Source organism: Loxodonta africana, chromosome 4, assembly GCF_030014295.1.
Source record: "Loxodonta africana isolate mLoxAfr1 chromosome 4, mLoxAfr1.hap2, whole genome shotgun sequence".
NCBI lineage: Eukaryota > Metazoa > Chordata > Mammalia > Proboscidea > Elephantidae > Loxodonta > Loxodonta africana.
In genome coordinates this window covers 94,939,275-94,957,492 of record NC_087345.1, presented here as the reverse complement: position 1 = coordinate 94,957,492, position 18,218 = coordinate 94,939,275, and the positions used below count along the sequence as shown (strand labels likewise).

The following is an 18,218-nucleotide window of genomic DNA, read 5'->3' as shown; positions in this document are numbered from 1 at the left end:
GAGCGTGCGCAGAGAGTCAGATGCGGGAAGCCTTACCTGTGGGACAAACTTAGTGAGTTTGAGAAAAAATGTGACGCTTAGCTCAGCTTCTAGTATGACTTATCTTAACGTGATATAACCCAAAAACTGCAGGGTCATCCTGTCACATTCTCACTTCCAAAATAATAAAGTCTTGAGTATCCCCCTGTTGTTGTGGGGTGCAGTCTGTTCCGACTCATGAAAAACCAAACCCGTTGCCATCGAGTCGATTCTGACTCATAGTGACCGCATATGGCAGAGTAGGACTGCACTGGATGAGCTCGAACCACCAATTCGGTTGGCAGCCGAGCGCTTAACCATTTGCGCCACCAGGACTCCTCCAGGACCCCCTCAACAATTTTATCCCCGATACTTGCTTTGTGGTGTCTAACGATATGTCATTCACCTAAAAATCCTATGCTCTAGTGACTCCCCTGTCTTGCTCATTTGACTGAGCTCCCCTGGGGAAGGGCAAGGAGGAGGCCCTGTTTCATCCATCTGCGCAATGTGACCTGCTTGAAGTATCCGTTCAATCCTGGCCTTTTCCTAGCATCTGAGTCCTAAAACATGTGTTTACAGGTTTGAGAACTCGTCTTACATACCTCTTTAGCATTTCTTCTTCCTCAGTTTGGTCCATCTCTGCAAGCGCAGAAGATGCATCCATAGGAATCGTTGTCCTCCTTATCTGTGTGGTCAGGAGGGCCTGGTTTGTGCGAGTGGGAGAGCACCAGTCTTCATTTACCCCCCCCCATAGTCCATGTGTGATGCTCCTTCTATCCTTCAAATCATAGGTGCACCAGCAAGAATTCTCTCTCCCTATTGGTTAGAGAGATTTGTTAAGTCACCAGGGACTTCACCAAGATAACGCATGCTTCAAGCCATCCTGAAGAAACCCTGAAGCCTCAAACACTACTCTTATCTCTACTCAAGACCTCCATGGAAAAGACAGGGAGACCAACAATTGAGAAGGGTGGGAATGAAAAGAAGAGACACATTTCAAGTTTTCTCAAATGACTTTATTTGGAGACTTGAATTAAATCTTATGTTCAAGCCTGGCTCTGGGACGTCATCTGGTTCCCCATGGGGTCAGGGGAGAAATGCATAATTGAGGTTGAGATAAGGAGCCCCGGTCTCCCAGGTCTCCCATTCTGGAGTCCGTTTGAAGCAAATTATGGCTGTTGGATAAGCCTTAAAACAATTATGTTAATAATACCAAGCTATAGGTTCCTTTCTTCTTCTGATGCTAAATCTTCTTCCTGTGAGTTGAACTCTTTCAAAAAATTATCCAGGATCAAAACCCAGCTCTGTAGCTGCACAAGGGGGAAGCTCCTTGATGCAGATACTGAGCTGGCAACAAAAGCACTCAGGCCTGGAGAAGTCCTCCCCTCCCCAGCCTACACACTCACAGTAGCCCTTTACTCTTCTCCGTCCCACATCAGAGTTTCCCCAGACCCTGTCTCAGAAGATCTAACCCCAAAAAAGATTAAATCCTCACTGCTTGGTTTCCACGGCCTGATTTCTTTGAGGCCCCCAGCAAAGGGGGAGTTGTAGTTTGTAGAGCTGTATACAATAACAGCCATTATAGTAACCTTGAATTTCTATCAGCCGTTCTTCCTGAGAACAATTGAAAACCCTTTCAAAGTAATAATATCAAGTTTGCCCTCTCACCAACCCCAGAAAGAGGAAAGGGAGAAGTTCTCTTTTCTTTACATGAAAGGGAAACGTGGCCTAGAGAGATAAAAGGACATGTTCACCGTTCCAGTATACATCAGGGCAAAGAGCTATCGAGGGTTCCCACCTTCTGTCTAGATTCTGGTTCTTAGCCTATGTTGCCAAAATGCTGGAGCACAAAGATTTGACTTTCTCTGCATTTTTCTAATTCATATCTTTTTCCTCTTTCCCATATGGGCATTTCTGGATTGGAGAATCCATCTCAGTAACCCAGTCCCCTCCCTCCGCTCTCCAGCCCAAAGCAGATAGCCCCCGACTCCTGGGAGAATCCTCACTGCCCTCATGCCCCTTTCTGGCTCAGAGTTCTACTAGGTGGAAGACACCACATAGGCCGTGGCGATGTACTTCTTGCCATTTCCATAGGTGGACTTGTTCCAGGTATAGGTCTGGATAGCCAGGGGATACCCACCCAGGCTTAACTGGCACCTGTGGGAAAAGATCACCAAATCATAGGGGCTCTCCACTTCACCCTGGCCCTGGCCCCGGCTGGAGGGATTAACCCCAACCCAAGCAGAAGGGGTTCCTCCTGTTTTAAAGGGGTTTTAAGAAAGAACTGCCACAGGTTTTCTCAGCCACAGGCAAGGAGCCCTTCCAAAATCTGTGTCTCATTTTTCATCTTCTTAAAGAACACTGCTCTTCATCTTTCCCAGAGCAGTACTCCAGAATCCTAAAACCTCAGATTCTAGGGCTGAAACCCTCCCCACAAAAAAAAAAAAAAAAATTAAATGTCTGCCTGGGGCTACAGAAGTGGTAGGTCCCAGACACCCTAAATGTTAAACCCAGAAGAGGCCTCCAGAATACGAGGCCCAGTGGTTCCAAACGGTATTCCCTGGGGCTCCAGGGCTCTCCAAGCTGACTTGGACCACATGGACGTGACTTGGAGGCCCAACTCCATTTCTACCTGTTTTACATAGTAGGGTCCTGCAGCAGATTCTACTTGGGGGAACAGGGGCGATGGTTCTGCTGCTAAGATGAAGTTTGGCGGCCACTGTCTAAATCCAACAACTTCATTTTCTAAGTGATAAAACTGGGGCCCAGAAGATGATTTGTCCATGCCCACACAGCCATTTAGCGGCAGAATCCAGGTCTCTGGAATCTCCCCTGGCCGAGGACAGCCCATGGCCCCAGCCCCGCTCTCTAAGCCTGGCTGGCCCAGTACTCACACTTTGCCTGGCCTGGCGATAAAACACAGCGAGTAGAGCGCAAACTCAAACTCGGGGCTGCTGCCGATGAAAGCGGAGCCCACTTCCTTATAGTAGCCGTCCCAGTCAAACTGCATTGCCAACACATCAGGGTAGGAGTCCCACTGCGGAGAGAAGGGCGGCGAGGGGGTCTGGTGACTCCCACAAGGTGGAGTCAGGCAGGCAGGTGCCAAATATAACAGTCAGCCACTCTTTGTTGAGGGCCCACAGGGGGTTTGCGTGGGCTCTCTGAGGTGACTGGATTCTTTCAATAGAGGAAATGGTCTGCCCGGCTAAAGTGTCTGAGCCCCGCTCGGTGGACCCTGTGACTGGAGCTGCTGGTGCACATCCACCAGAGAGGCCAGAGTCAGCATCCACACAACCCATCCCAGGGGGCGCCTCACATTGGAAGGCAAGGACAATTTCTTGCCCCCAACTCATTTCTTAGCACAAGGCAGCAAAGGTTTCTTTTTTATTAACTGTATGGTGTTTAACTCAGAGTAGCCAGGCTGAAGCTTCCGGATGACTGACCATACTAAGGAAACTCAGACAGGGTAACAGATTCTCCCCTCTGAGAGTCCTACCCTGCCCCTGCCCTCCCACCCAGAAATGCTGCCCTCTGCCCCTGCCCCCTGCAGTTCTCCAGCCTTCACTATTTGGAAGGGAATCCCAGTGTCTTGGCTGGTTAAGCCTACTCTCCAGAGATGGGGAAGTCGGAGTCACAATCCCCATTAGGCTACCGATGAGAGTTGGGTGAGAGACAAGCCTTACTTGTCAGTTCCACGACTGTTTGGAACATGGGAGGAGGGCAGAAAGTCCGGGCACTAAGAAGGTTTTCCCAGGCCAAGAGGTCAGGGTTCAGCACTCACGGGCCCATCATAGATGTGACTGTAGTAGTCAACCAGGCCTTCCTTCTCCTGCAGGTAGAAGCGGATCCAGTTGTGGAAGCCAGTGACCTTGCCTTTTTTGACTTCACCTATAACAACAAAGAAGTCCAAGGTGGGTGATCGGTGCTTCCTTCTCTACGCTTACCCTCTAATCCCTCCCACCCTACACCAAGGCTGTCTCCATTCTCCAAGCCTCTGACTCCTAGAATGACCACCTAACCTTCATAGGTAGGAATCCCGCCTCTGACTCCCCAGAGTACCTCCCATTCCTGTCTCTCACACTTCTCATCTCAAGCCCTTGGGAGAATTCCTGTCTTTATAGTTTGCGTAGTTTATAGTTTACTCTCTGCTAACCGTGTTGACCACACTGGGATACTCCTCTCAACCATTTCTCTAGGAGCCAGCCAGAGTTGGTGGGAGCTTTATGGGGTGGGATGGTGGGAAGAAAGACCTTGGCCCTTCTGGGAAGCAGCTTACCAAGCACTGGAGGCAGAGGACTATTCAGAGGCAGACAACCTCGCCCCTAAAACTTCTCCTGTCCTAGACAGATCAGTTGGGAGCCCCAGTATCTGGTATTCTTTCTCTTTACATACTCCAGAAGACACTGTTCCTCGGAATGGCTGCTCAAACGCCTCCCTCTTAGTCTGAGAACGGAAGTGTCCTTCCCTGCCAGCGGGTTTGGCTGCTGATACATCAGTGCCCAATGCTGCCCTGCTCCTGACTGAAGTGGTTTCTCTTCATCCCTCTACCTCCAACTCTCTCCTTCCAAGCAGAGTGATCCCACCTGAGAAGACGTGTTCAAAGCCACTTGAGTCTCCTTCTTCATTGCCTCTTGAATAAAGTCCAAACCACATGTTCTTCAAGTCATTGACAAACTCTTGCTCCGAGCTGTAGCGATCTGGGGAGGGGAACACAGAGGACTTAGGAGAGGGGACACCTACCCCAGGTCCTGGGAAGCAAGGAAGAGCTATCTGCTCCGGTACATCGAGAGACATATGGGTTCAATCAACAAATGTATTCAATTATTCATTCAACAATGACCTACAGGGCATCTATTTTGTGCCAGGCCCAGATCTAAAGGCCGGGAATTGAGCAGGGGATAACAAAGACAAAGTTCCTGTCTTTGTAGTTTACATTCCAGTGGAGGAGACAGATAATAAACAAGCAATGCATAAATAATATGATATCAGATAATTGCTATGAAGAAAATAAATCGGACTAGTCCATAATGGGAAGCCCTGGTGGTATAGTGTTTAAGTGCTATGGCTGCTAACCAAGAGGTCGGCAGTTCAAATCTGCCAGGTGCTCCTTGGAAACTCTATGGGGCAGTTCTACTCTGTCCTATAGGGTCTGTATAGGGTTGCTATGAGTCAGAATCGACTCAATGGCAGTGGGTTTGGTTTTTTAGCCCATAATGACAGGGTTCTTCTAGAGAAGAAGATCAGAAAGTCTTCTCTTTCTGAGACCTGAATGATAAGAAGTCAGCCACGCAAAGATCTTGGGAAAGATTCTTTCACGTAGACAGAACGGCAAGCACAAAGGCTTTGAGGTAGGAATGAGCTTGGTGTTCAAATAACTGAAAGAAGGTCAGTGTAGCTGGAGCATAGTGAACAGGAGGGGAGAGTAGTAGGAAAGGAGGCCCAGAATAATGTGTGGAAGGCACAAAAGAAATACCACATATACTCCCTCCTTTCAAAAACTTAAAATACAACTGGAAAACAAGACTAAATATATGCAACAGAATGGAGAGTGATTTCACAAACTGAATAGTTACCACTTACTAGACACTTAACTGTGTGCCAGGCTTTCTTCTGGGTGCTTTACATGGATTAATCCTAAAAAACCACATTTCACAGATAAGACTCAGAAAGGTAAAATAGCTTGTCCAGGGTCACACTAATGGTAGGTGGCAGAGCCAGGAGTCAAACCAAGTCTCTTTGGCCCAAGGCCACATCCCAAACCCTCAGCCTGCTGAAAGCTAGCTGTGAGCTGGGGTAAGGGGACAGCTTTCATAAATGTGGTGGGATGTGTACTAAATGGTATTTGAGCAATGAGAGAGTCGAGAAGAGGGTGCAACAATAGTGTGGGAACCCTGGGTTCCAGCCCCGGCTCTGCTTCCAACCTCCTTTGTGGCCTCACACAAGTCACCTTAGCCTGTCTCCATTTTTGTGATTTGAAAAGTGAAGGGAAATGTATAAAACATCAAACCTGTTGCTGTCAAGCCAGTTGTAGAACTGCCCCATAGGGTTTCCAAGGAGTAGCTGGTGGATTTGAACTGCCGACCTTTTGGTTAGCAGCCAAGCTCTTAACAACTAGACTACACAGCCAGGGGTCCAAAATGTATAGAGACCAAAGTATGTTAGTGGTTACCAGGGGTGAGAGGGAGGAGAAGAGGGGGAGCCACTGTTTAGTAAACAGTGAGTGTTCACTTATGGCGATAGGATATTTGGCAATGATTGTGGGTGATGGGTGCCACAACATGATTAATATAATTGCTATCACTAAATTGTACACCTGGAAAATGTTGACTTGGTAAGTGTTGTGTTATGTATTTTTTACAACAATTTATAAAACTATATTTAAAAAAATAAGTGGCACACACAAAAGGAAAAAGAAAAATTGAAGGGCTCACTCTAGACCTCCAAGATTCTCTCCTGGTTTTACTCCAAAGAGAACACCAGGGGGCAGTACAGGATTGCATCCTTTTCATAGGGCCGGCTGTGTGCCCCCTGCTTCACGTACAAACAGAGCCTTGTTAGCAACTCTAAGGAAGGCCTGCAGCAGCTCTGAGCAGAGGCGATCCCACTGCCAGTGACTGAAGACCTGCAGAGCGCAGCCCTGAAACACAGCCCAGCGGCCTGGAGTTCGGGAAAGGAATCCGGAGGACACTAACAAACACAACCCGGTGCCAAGAAGTCCCATGGCCAAAACCTTTTTTGGTCTGATTTGAATGTATCTGGAGTTGCTCCAGCCAGAACCCTTACCGGTAGAACTTCCCCCTCTGAACCTTTGTTGATTTTCTGTTGCTGCTTCCCTAGTAAAAATGTGGAGTCAACCAACCACCTTCCTGAACTTAGTGCAGGAAGAGGGAGTAAAATCAGAGACTCTACCTGCCTAAAGTGGTGCTGACACTGGGATCAGCGAGGGGGTGGAGAAGTGCCCTGGGATGGGAGTGGGCGTGGTTCAGGACCATGGGGAGGATCCTGAGACAGAAGCTGGAGTCTACTAAGTAGGGAGGAAAAAAAAAAAAAAAAAAGGGAGGGGGCAGGGTTAAATGGGACAGCTAAGATCAAGGCAAAAGATGGAGTGATTTCCAAGCCAGGCAGACAATTTTTCAACTCCTAATTGGGTCCATAACCTCCTCTGGGCTCCTCTCTGACCTCCTCCCTGATCCTTCCCAGAGGTACACTGACCTCCAGGTAGTCCCTACTGTTTCCCCACCAGCTGTCTTAACCTCCCCCCCACCATGGAGATGCCAGGGGTGCCTGGCTCTCCTGCAGATAGACCTGAGCCCTCCATGCTGCCTCATGGCACCTGGGATGTCTCACTCACTCTGGTGGTGGAGAAAGCCATAGAGTTCCTTCATGACGGCCGTCTTCATGATCTCCCTGAGGAAGGCATCCTGCTCAGCCAGCTGCTGGGCACTGAAGTGCTCCCCATGGCCTGTCGCCCGCTGGTAGTTGTTGAGGAGGTTGATGAAGGCAGCATAAGTTGGTTTAGAAAACAGCTTCTCATTGACATAGGTGAAAAGCCTGGGGGAGGTGGAGGGAGACTCACTGACACACCTGAATATGGAACAGAAACTACTCCAAGAACTTCTGGGTGGGCCAGGGTAGCTTCAGGAGCAAAGCTGAGGGCTTTAGATACTCTTGATGGCTACTCATGAGGTCATTCTTTTCTTCTATTTCGTCCCTTGGAAGGTCACTTCTATCATCAGCCTGGCCAATCACAGAAACCCTCCCAACTGTATACCCTCAATCCCTCGAGATGACTTTATTTATCTCTGGGGGCCTATTTTTTCCTCTTCCTTTGATTCTGCCTGATTCGAAGAGAAAAGAAAAAACTTAAACCAAACTTGTTGCTGTCGAGTCGGTTCTGACTCATAGCGATCCCGTAGGACAGAATAGAACTGCCGCATAGGGTTTCCAAGGAGTGACTGGTGGATTTGAACAGCCAACCTTTTGGTTGGCAGCCAAGCTCTTAACCACTGTACCACCAGGGCTCCAAAAGAGAAAAGAAATAAGGCAGAAAAAGCGTCAAGGATGAGGGAGAGACTTCGGCTGGGGGGTGGGGGCAGGAAGAGGAATGAGGGAAACTCACGGCTCTGGGCAGCAATCCACTCGGTCTCTGGTCTCGGAACGGGGGATGCGCTTTTGGCTATTGAGGACAATGTCTGCCTTCTGGGCCTTGTTGGTGTCTGCTTTGTAGATCTTCTCAGAGATGCTCCGAAGCTCCTCCTTGGTTATGGCATCACTGCTGTGGGAGAAGCCCTCTGGAAGGAATTGGGGGAAGGATGGTCTCAGAGCTGGAGGAAAGACCAGGATAGGGCAGCTCCCTGTGTGCATCCGCTCCTGGGCACCTTCTAGAAGCTAGCAGCGAGGGTAGGGTCATACGGGAGAGGGGTCACAGTCAGACACCCTGGGGTTGGAGGGCAGAGCAGTAGGGTCTAAAGGACCCTTAAAAACATTACAAGGCATTGCTGCAGAATGTCCACAAATTGTCCACACTGCCTCTTCCCTCTAGGAAGGTTCTCGAACCTTGGCATGCATCTCCATCTCGTTTAGGGCTTGTTAAAAACGGATTGCTGAGCCGCATCCTAGTGTTTCTGATTCTGCAGGTCTAGGATAAAGGCCTAGATTTTGCATTCCTAATAAATTCTCAGATGACCTGGTGCTGCTAGCCAGAGACTACATTTTGAGAACCACTGCTCTAGTGAGCCCCTCTGTCTCTCAGGGTCTATGCTACAGGGAGTAGGGACTGACCGTGGCCACACAGGATCTCAAAATCATCACAGCAGTTTCCAAACTCTTGGCAGCGGGCATCACAGTGGCATGGGTGGTGCTTGTCAACAGCTTCATAGCAGCGGCCCTGGCAGGAGCTGGGTGCCGAGTACAGGTCTGAGGGAACAAGGGGCTGGTGTGTCTCAAGGAGACCTCTAGGGGTCGCTCTCAATGTCCCACAGGCTCCCTCCCTCAGTCCCACCCTTAGCCTTCCTCTTGTCACTCTTCATACTAAAGGTCCCCAGGGGAGGAAAATAAACAAGCTTAGTTCGTGCACACCCTTCACAGGCAGGAAGTCCTTTCTGATGCCCAACTTTACTTTCTGGCCTGTTGTTTTTATAATCTCCCCAGCTAAAAATAAAACCTCTTCCACTTCCCGCTCCTGGCCTCTGTCCAGGCCTCAGATGTTCTTCTCTGGATACCTCTAGGCTGGGGAGCCCCTGAGGCTTCTTCCCTCCTGGGCCAGGCCCTAGGTCTGCAGGAGCCTCTCTCTCCACCTCCCAGCTCTGGCTTTGGGGTCTGTCTGGCTTAGGCCTGGGCCTGTTGCTGCTGCTATGGCCATTCCCTCCTTGTCACCCCCTCACATCCCTCCTTCTTTATCCTGAAGTCCCCCGTCGGTAAGGTAGACTCACTGCTAGCAGGAGCCTCCTCTGTCTCCTCCTCCAGCTCCAGGAATGCCTTCGGCTCTTTGGGGTTCTCCTCAGCTGTTGGTCAGAAAAATAAAGTCACCAGCCAGACCCAAAGTTTCTCCTCCCCTTTTTCTCTAGTTCTCAGCACTCCACGCCTCAGGTACAAGTGTGTAGAGACTTAAAGATGAAATGGCTCTTAAGCAGGGCATCGTCTCTATCATTAAATGCTAGCCTGGTGGCCCAAGGTGAACGGGCCTTCCTGTGTCTGCTGAATGGTAAAAAGCAGAGGCACAGGAGCAGTGGAAGAGGAGTGGGCTGTGATTCTGGGCATGGAGCTCTGGGCCTAGGCCTCCCTGCCTGGGCCTGATCACCCAGGCCTCTTCCAGTATATGCGGGGCTTTTGCGTAAATTAGGAAAAGTTTCCTTTGGATGGAAGCAGCTTTGTGGGCACAGAGCCGAGTCAGCGTCTTTGGGTGAATGAGGGGAAGGCACTGCTTTCTCTCAGCAGGCACAGCGCTGCACCAGGGCCCATGGCTTGGCGAGAAGGGCTGGACATCACTTGCCCTCTCAGCCAGGTACCTCTGTGCGGTGCCCAACCTGCACAACCATATGCAGTCATCTTGCTGGTCAATTAGGGCTTCAGCGACCATGTTTTCCAACCTGGGAGCCGGGGCACATGGTTTGTCAGTAAACTTAGCAAGGCTTTGTGTCATGCTGCAGAAGAAGATGATTTTTCTGGGAGTCTGAAACATTGGAGGCATCCAAACAAGAAGACTATTCAAAAATTATTTTTTTTCCAATGGTCTGTTTTAAAGGGCGGTGCATGTTTTGTTTTAATTGCTGGGCAGGGAATGACTGGTAGGAGATGTTGGGCCATTCTGTCCACTCAATATAAGAAGACAGTGTGAGCTGTGACAGTCACTGTGCACCGTGGCAGTGTTCCTGGTGCCACGTAAGTTGTGAAAATCCCTTGCCATTGTTATGTTTTTGTGATTTAAGGTGTTGAATAATAATTGGTAACCTAATAGATGCTAAAATACATTTTTAGCATTTTGTTGCTGGGGAATTACTTAAACTTTCAAGATGTTTTTAATCCCAAGAGTTCAGACAGATATTCCTTCTATTGTATTTAAAGTTGGGGGTTTTAAATTGGTGACAGCCTAGAAGATCTGGGACAAGTGGTCATCAAATCCCTAATCCCGGTTTCTGCCCCTCGGTGTGCCCTTCTGTGCCCTTGAAGCCCTTCCCATCAGTCCCGGACCCTCCTCTGGCCAGCTGCACACCCAAGCCAGTGACCCTTCATCCCACCAAGATCCTCACCAGTACACAGCTGTTCATAGTCTTCACAGCAGTCCCCATGCCGAGGGCACCGGCGGTCACACTGGCAGGCAGCATCCCGGTCAAATTTCTCATTACAGCGAGATGCACATGACTCTGTTGTTCCTATGGACAGTAAAGGTCACAGATTCAGCCCTATGAAGATCCGATTTTTCTCATAAAGTCTCCTTCTATAGGAGCCTTCACTGACAGGGCAAAGGCCCCACCTGTCAGGAACATCCACAGCCACCCATATACCACATAAGCCTCCTCCCCACGACCCGCCATCAACCAAATATTTCCGGGCTCCTAATAAAAAAAAAAAAAAATTTTTTTTTTTTTAATATAGAACAGGGAGCCCTTGCGGCACAGTGGTTAAGCGCTCAGCTGCTAACCGAAAGGCCTGTGATTCTAACCCATCAGTCGTTCCATGAGAGAAAGATGTGGCAGTCTGCTTCCACAAAGATTTACAGCCTTGGAAACCCTGTGGGGGCAGTTCTACCCTGCCTTACAGGGCAGCTAGGAGTTGGAATCAACTTGATGGCCAACGGGTTAATATAGAACAGGAGTTTGATCTCAGCAGCTAACCAAAAGTTTGGCAGTTCAAGTCCACCAGAAGTGCCTCAGAAGAAAAACCTGGCGATCTAATTCTGGAAAAATTAGCCATTGAAAACCTTATGGAGCGCAGTTCTACCTTGACACACATGGTCTCCATGAATCAGAACTGATTCTATGGCGACGGGTTAATATAAAACAGGATCACAACTCCAGTGCTAATCGGGGCCAGGCAGGTAACAGACGAGTCAAGGGGCAGGACAGTAGGAAGACACTAGGAAGAAGTGGGACTCTGGCAAATTTGAGAGCAAATGACCTGTCTACAATTGGCAGCCACCACTCCGCTCCAATTCATTGTTGCCGTGCTGGCACCAGGCTCAGTGTCACCAAAGCCTCCAATTTTCTAAGAGAAACTTCCATTTTTATGTAAAATTTCCCAATATTTAAAAACTCAAAGCGAGAGAGAGAGAGGTTTGTGGGTTGGACAGGACACCTGTGGTGTAGGAAGGTCAGTCACACTGCGGTGCTGTCCTGGCCTCTCCCCGCTGACCACCCTTCTTCTCTTTCCACCCTGTCCCTTTTATGTTTTCAGCATTTTTGTTCCCTCCCCTTCATCCTGTCTCCTCTGCACCCCTTTTCCCCTGTGTCACAGCCTTCTGTTCCTTCCAGTCTTTGGAATGCATTCGGATTAGTTTGTGCTCAGGGTGGGGAAGGAGGCGGCTGTGGGTGAGAAATGGGCTTTGGGATTCTTTTGTGTAACCACAGACCACATCCCTGACTCGAGCCAAATGGTTTGCAGAAGTAAGCTTTTGGTTACAAGGGGCATAAGACATGAAATTTTTGAAAGAAAGAGTATGAACCCACTACCACTCCTGAAAAAACAAGCTCCCAACCCTCCCTGTCGAGGCCAGGTCAGCCCTCATTCCCACCACAGTGAAGACAGCCAAGGGCAGCAGAGAGTGCATGCCAGGGTGACAGCTAGCCTGGGGGCCATTTCCTTCCACCGTGGGCTTTAAGCGCGATAACAGAGTCTTTGTTTCCATTTGAGGTTCCTGAGGTTTGGATTTGGCTAATGCTGGGTTTAGGGGTCAGGCTGTGGGTTACAGAGAACATCAAGATCACAGACAGAGTTACCATTAGCATCAGAATTTGTATCAATGAGGAAACAGAAACCTAATTTGTACCAGGGTTGGGGTTAGTTAAGTTTAGATTAAGAGCTATAGTTAAGATTTGGGTTTGAGTTACATTCTTTGGTATGTAAGAATTTTGTATTGATGTTTGGGTAAGGGATAGGGTTAAGTTTAAGGTGACATTCAGGGTTGACAAATGTGTCAGGATTACAAGAAGAGAAATAATCCCAGTTTTGCTTCAAATTGGATTTGGAATTTGATTCTGGTTGCTATTAGATACAGGTATAGAATCTCAGTTTAAACTTGGATTGGACTGGAGGTGAATATTAGGGATTTGCGTTTAGCTACGGGTTTAGATTCTGGGATTAGGGTTTATAATGAGGAGTGGTTTAGCAGAAGATGAAGAGCCTGGACTCTGGCACCAACCCGCTTGGGGCTGGAATTCTGGTTCTGCTGCTTTTGAACTATGTGATCTTGGGCAAGTTCCTTGAACTTCTGTGCCTCAGTTTCCTTATCTATAAAATGAGGTAATAATGGAACTCACCTCGTAGAATATTTATGAAAATTTAATGAGTCAATTTTGTAAATCACTTAAGCCTGTGTGTGGCACACAGTGGTGCCATACAAGTGTTTGTTAAATAAATAAATGGTGGCAGTAGTCCGTGCCTGCCTGCAAGGTGACAAGTGCCCAGACCGGGTGGAGCAGTCCTCCCTGTGCAGTCGCCCTGCTGACATACTCAATCTAGCTGACGCCCTTAGGCTGGGGTAACAGCACACGTGTGGTTGCCGACGCTTTCCTGACTGACAGCATCACTATGGGCATGTGTTCTTTACATCAAGGCACGTCAGGTCAAGGTTAACCAGGTCCTGAGGCAACTTCACGTGTGTACAGGCCTCCATGCAGGCAAGCCTTTGATCCAGTGGGGAAAAAAAATGCCATAGAGTCAATTCCAACTCCTGGCAACCCCAGGCGTTACAGAGTAGAACTGCCCTGTAAGGTTTTCTTGGCTGTAATCTTAATGGAAGCAGGTCACCAGGCCTTTCTTTCCTGACACCACTGAGTGGGCTTGAACCGCCAACCACCAACCTTTCAGTTAGTAGTTGAGTGCAAACCGTTTGTGCCACTCAGGGACTTTCTGATCCAGTGGATTGTCCCTAAGAAAAGACCAAGCCCAAGTCCATTTTCCCTTCAAGTCCACCAGAAACCCTCTTGAATCTTAAAGTGATGCTCCCTTGGAACCCAAATACAAAGATCTTAAGGAAAAATTTCCAGCCCAGGAGGAAGGCTGCGTCTACAGCCTGCTCGCTCAGTCAGCCTGCACTCAGAATCCAAAGAGAGGGGATTCAGGCAAATCAGGTCAGTGTTTTTAATGGGCCAGATCAACGAGTCCAAGGAACGAATTCACTCCATTCCAGCAACTGGCACCAGTTGAGAAGGGCTGCAAGTGAATAGTCAGCTCTGTAGGATGGGGAATACCCCCCACTGGCCCAAGCTGAGTAGACTTTTTCATCTCTCTTCAAGTACTCTGTCCCAGTAGGAGCCTCCTGCCCAGGGTTCTTCACATTTCTCTGTGAACTTGGTGTGCTTCAAGACAACCTTGGGAGTTGATCGTAAAGGGCAGGAGGGGGAGGAACTTTTCCTCGTTGGCACCTCCCTGTGCTGCTCTGGGGACACTCAGAGGACAAGACAGCCTGACTACTCACTCCAGCGCCCCCACCCTGTCCCTCCCATCACACAAACGCTCTATTCATACCTCCCTCACCAAGCCAGGGGCCTGAATCACAGCTCTAGCTCCCCTCTGCTCCTCCTCCTCTGCCTCCTCTCTCTGACTCTCTCCTTCTACCTTTCTTTATTTTGCCTTTTCCTGTCTTGGTCTCATAGTCTCCCTCCATTCGCCCCATGAAAAGCTTAGAGCCTCCCATGAAGTGCAAAATTTCTCTGTGCCCTCGAAGACATCAATATTCCAGAATGTCTACTCCTTATCTTGCCCACCAAGAAAGATTGGCCCCAAGTCTGGGTGGTTATAGTTTCCCTATACGCCAACCCATCAGCCCCTCTGATGGTTTGGGTATCCTACATCTGTGCCATCCAGGGACCCAAGATGCTGTTTCCCTGGAGACCTAGTCAACCAAAAAGATTCATTTCCAGGACCGGCTTTCTGCCTCAGTCCACTTAAAACAGGAAGGCTTTTAGTGCCAAGCTCATAAATGAGTACCTGAGGCTGGCAGTGACTCCCCATTATGATTCAGATGCTTGCATCAAAGCCTCTAAAATGTCGGATAAGATAGAAGATGATACTGGTGAGGAGTGAGCTTCTTGGCTTAAGCAGACACAAGAGACTATGTGCGCAGCTCCTGTCTGGAGGGGAAATAAAAAGGCAGAGGGGGACAGAAGCTGGCTGAATGGACATGGGAATACAGGGTGGAGAGAAGGAGTGTGCTGTCTTATTAGTGGGACAGCAACTAGGAGTATATAGCAAGGTGTATATAAATTTTTGTATGGGAGTCTGACTGGATTTGTAAACTTTCACTTAAAACATAATAAAAATTAAAAAAAAAATAAAGTTCTGAAATATTGGGAATAGTATAGACAAGGGAAGAGTCTCCGCTCTCCCACCTGAGGAAAGAAGGCAACATCACCCACTTGACCCTTGCTTCCCCACTAGTCTCACAGCCAATCAGACAGCTGCTCTTCCTATCCAGCTGCAAGGACTCCAGCTGTATTTGTGATACTACTGCTGCCTCTGCCTTCAGGGATGGCCGCTGTAGGGGTCAGGTGTCCTGAGTTGCATTCCTCTCCTGAGACTGGGATGTGCTGACACTCCGGTCTCTCCTCCATACAAGGCCCTGAAGTGCTCTCCCTTTCCTCCACACCAGCAGGCCTGAGACCAGAGTGTCCCACACCCTCCCTCACTCTCTGCCATTGCCTCTCACCACCCAGGGCCTAGGCAGAGCTGGCTACTGGTGCTGGGTGCCGGGGTGGAGGTACACCATCCCATCCAGTATTGGGAGGCCTCAGGATAGCTTCCTAACTCCAACAGTTTCCCCTTAAGGAATCCCCTTAACCAAAAAGAAGAAAACCAAACCCACTGCTGTTGAGCTGATTTCATCTCATAGCAACCCTGTGTGCTATACAGGAGAAATGAGCTCATAGGGTTTTCTTGGCTGTAATCTTTATGGAAACAGATCACCAGTTCTTTCTTTCATGGTGCCCTGGATGAGTTTGAACTACCAACCTTTCAGTTAGTAGCTGAGATCAAACCATTTGCACCATGGGTCTCCTTATCCACAAGCTAATTGGAAATGACCCCAAGTTTCTCCCAGGAATATTTCTAATCACAGTGCTAATCAAAGGTCCAATTCATTGAGTTCTCACTCCCTGCAGGGTGCTTCTCATGCTGACAGTCCTATGGAGGAACAACCTGGGTGGGTGGAATGAGCATCAGGCTCTGATTCTTTCTCCCCTGGGGTAGAAGAAGATTCTTCCCACATCCCTCAGTTCAGCCCTCCCCCTTGGTACTCATCCCTACCCACCTGCTAGCCACCAATGAACACATCAGCATCAGTATTTTGCACAATAACTAAACAGGAAAATGAATTTTCTGCTGCTCCCATTCCCAGTACTACCACTGACTGTGAGCCAGGTCCCTTCTTTGTTCTTTAGTTAACCTGACATTGGGACTAAGACCAATTCTTCTGACCACTTGTATAGCCCCAGATAGGATGTTGCCCACCTCCAGGCCAGGGAAACTTCTGGTTTCCTCCTAAGACTGCCCATCTTCTGAGGCATTATCCAGAGAAAGATCACCACCTCAGACAACCTCACCCATCACCAGGCAGTACAGGGAGTGACCAAGGACAACCACGCCACTCAAACCCAACAGACCACAGTCCCAGCTTCACAGTATAAATGGTCCAGGAAAACAAAACCTTGGTTAGATCAAAAGTCAGGTTGGATGAAGGGATGTTTGGGGTGGTCCTCCAAGGGGTCGAGAAGGGGCTTCCATGACATTGGTCCATCAGCCCTGGAACTGCCTTCACACAGTACAATCCACTACAGAGACAACTCCTGCAGCCTCAGACAAGGACAGGCCTAAGATATTCCACAGCTGTGGGACAGAACTGACCCCTTACCCTATTGCCCTCACCCTCCACCAAGTTCTCCAACTCTCCCATTCTTTATGCAAGAGCCCCTGCCATCCCTTCTCCCATCCCCACCAGACAGTGACTTACCAGCCCAGGCCAAGCCACAGAGCATGGCCACTATCAGGGGGACACAGGCCCTCATGGTGCTCAACTGGAGGCCAAAGAGGTGTTGGCCTTGGACTTTCACTGGAGTCAAGGTGAAAGCCGCAGCTCTCAAATGAGCCTTATTTCCTAGGCTAATCCTTTTAAAGACATCAGAGCTTGTAGATCTGGTACCTCCACATCCTTTCAGGAAGGAAAAAGGGGAGGGAGGGACCCCAGATGGATAGGAGGTGGGAGGAGGTGGGGCCCTACAGCTGTTTGAAGCCAGAGGGGAGATGACTAAGGAGGCAGGTAATGCCAGATGTTTAGAACAGGTAATTCTAGCTGTTTGTAGGTAGAAAATTGGTCATCCAAGCAGGCACAGTAAGATGGGCCTAGGCTGTGGGGCTCTCTATCCGAATTAGGGGCACCAATAGGTTTAACTTTGAGTGATCCCCTCCAAACACTCACCTGCCTGCAAGCCACAGGCCTGACTTCCCAGGAGCTACAGGTTGGCTTCATCTTTGAATTACTCATGCTTAGCATAGATACCCAGCACAAAGTAATATCATCATTACAAGTTTGACAGTGCACAAGCAAAGGCTGGGGCCACTGGAAGGAAAGACATAGGAGGTATGGGTCAGAAACAAGGGCCGCTCTTGTTACCGTCAAGCAACCACATCTAAATTACCCTAGACATATTAAGTAAATGAGCCTCTGCCTCTAACTGGTACTGAGTCAGCATCTCAGGTTTTACATGCTTCAGTTTTGCATAGGTTCCAGGTTTATGAGGTAGGAAAAGAGCACAAGCAGTCAAAGGACCCAAACTTCCTCCTATGGGAGACCAGGGCCCTTCGCCCTTCATTCTTTACCTACACCCCTCCCTCCCAAGCAAGAGGTGAGGCTTCTTGGGGCTCCTTTGTTTCCATGTTCAAGAACAGAAGGGCAGCTGTTTGTGACTGACAGCAATAGAGGCAAAATCTGATAAGTAAAACGCCCTTTCTAGAAAGAGCCCTTCACAGGGATTCTCAGTTCTCTAAAAAAAAGGAAAATATCACATAAAAAGGCAACATGGATGAATATAAAAATATAAAACTCTGTATAAATACTTTTTTTTTTTTTTTCCTGGGGTGGAGTGGGAAGGGAGTATGTCTTCCTCATCCACTGTACTTTAACGGTAGATGTTTCTTCCTCTCTGTGTGTCCTCAGTTTTCTCATCTATGAAATGATGGAGCTGGACCTGAAAATCCCTTCCAAAGCCCTCCGACTCTGAGTTTGCAGTTTCCTGCCCAGCCCCGGGTTGAGCTGTTGCTGGTGGTTTAAGGAGAATCCCCACCACCTTGCTGGGTGTCGGTGGTTGTTATCGGGTGCCATTGAGCTTGTTTTGGCTCATAGCGACTCTATGGGACAGAGTAGAACTGCCCTATAAGGTTTTCTAGGCTGCAGTGAAGATGAGACCAAATGTGGAGTCTCGGGGTGAAAAGAAGGACAAGTTTAGGGCCAGCCACCCTTACAAGGGACTCAGAGGAGAAGCACAACTGTG

General features: G+C 48.8%; 1 protein-coding gene across 3 annotated transcripts; it reads right to left on the bottom strand.

Annotated features, from left to right (window-relative positions):
- Positions 1-69: 69 nt before the first annotated feature.
- Positions 70-16,736, bottom strand: ENDOU (endonuclease, poly(U) specific). 3 transcript variants are annotated; one of them, XM_003405739.4, is made up of 10 exons: positions 16,682-16,736; positions 14,100-14,113; positions 9,450-9,501; positions 8,800-8,934; positions 8,138-8,309; positions 7,370-7,569; positions 4,602-4,715; positions 3,800-3,906; positions 2,913-3,055; positions 70-2,175 (listed from the first exon to the last, which is right to left on the bottom strand). In XM_003405739.4, exons 1-10 carry the CDS (start codon positions 16,734-16,736, stop codon positions 2,058-2,060), a joined length of 1,110 nt encoding a protein of 369 aa, XP_003405787.1. In that variant the 3' UTR covers positions 70-2,057. The 3 variants fall into 3 exon arrangements, with proteins under 3 accessions (XP_003405787.1, XP_003405785.1, XP_003405786.1); XM_003405737.4 differs by lacking the exon at positions 14,100-14,113 and adding an exon at positions 10,767-10,889 and having other exon boundaries at positions 9,450-9,521; XM_003405738.4 differs by lacking the exons at positions 9,450-9,501; positions 14,100-14,113.
- Between the last annotated feature and the right edge of the window lie 1,482 nt (positions 16,737-18,218).

Bases quoted from the DNA above. Each gene is read 5' to 3' on its own strand.
- ENDOU (XM_003405737.4), bottom strand. From the start codon at position 16,736: ATGAGGGCCTGTGTCCCCCTGATAGTGGCCATGCTCTGTGGCTTGGCC. The intron at 8,935-9,449 runs GTGAGTCTACCT...TTGTTCCCTCAG, and splicing joins AGAGGAGGCTCCTGCTAGCA to ACCTGTACTCGGCACCCAGC. The intron at 7,570-8,137 runs GTGAGTTTCCCT...CACCTCCCCCAG, and splicing joins GTGGATTGCTGCCCAGAGCC to GCTTTTCACCTATGTCAATG.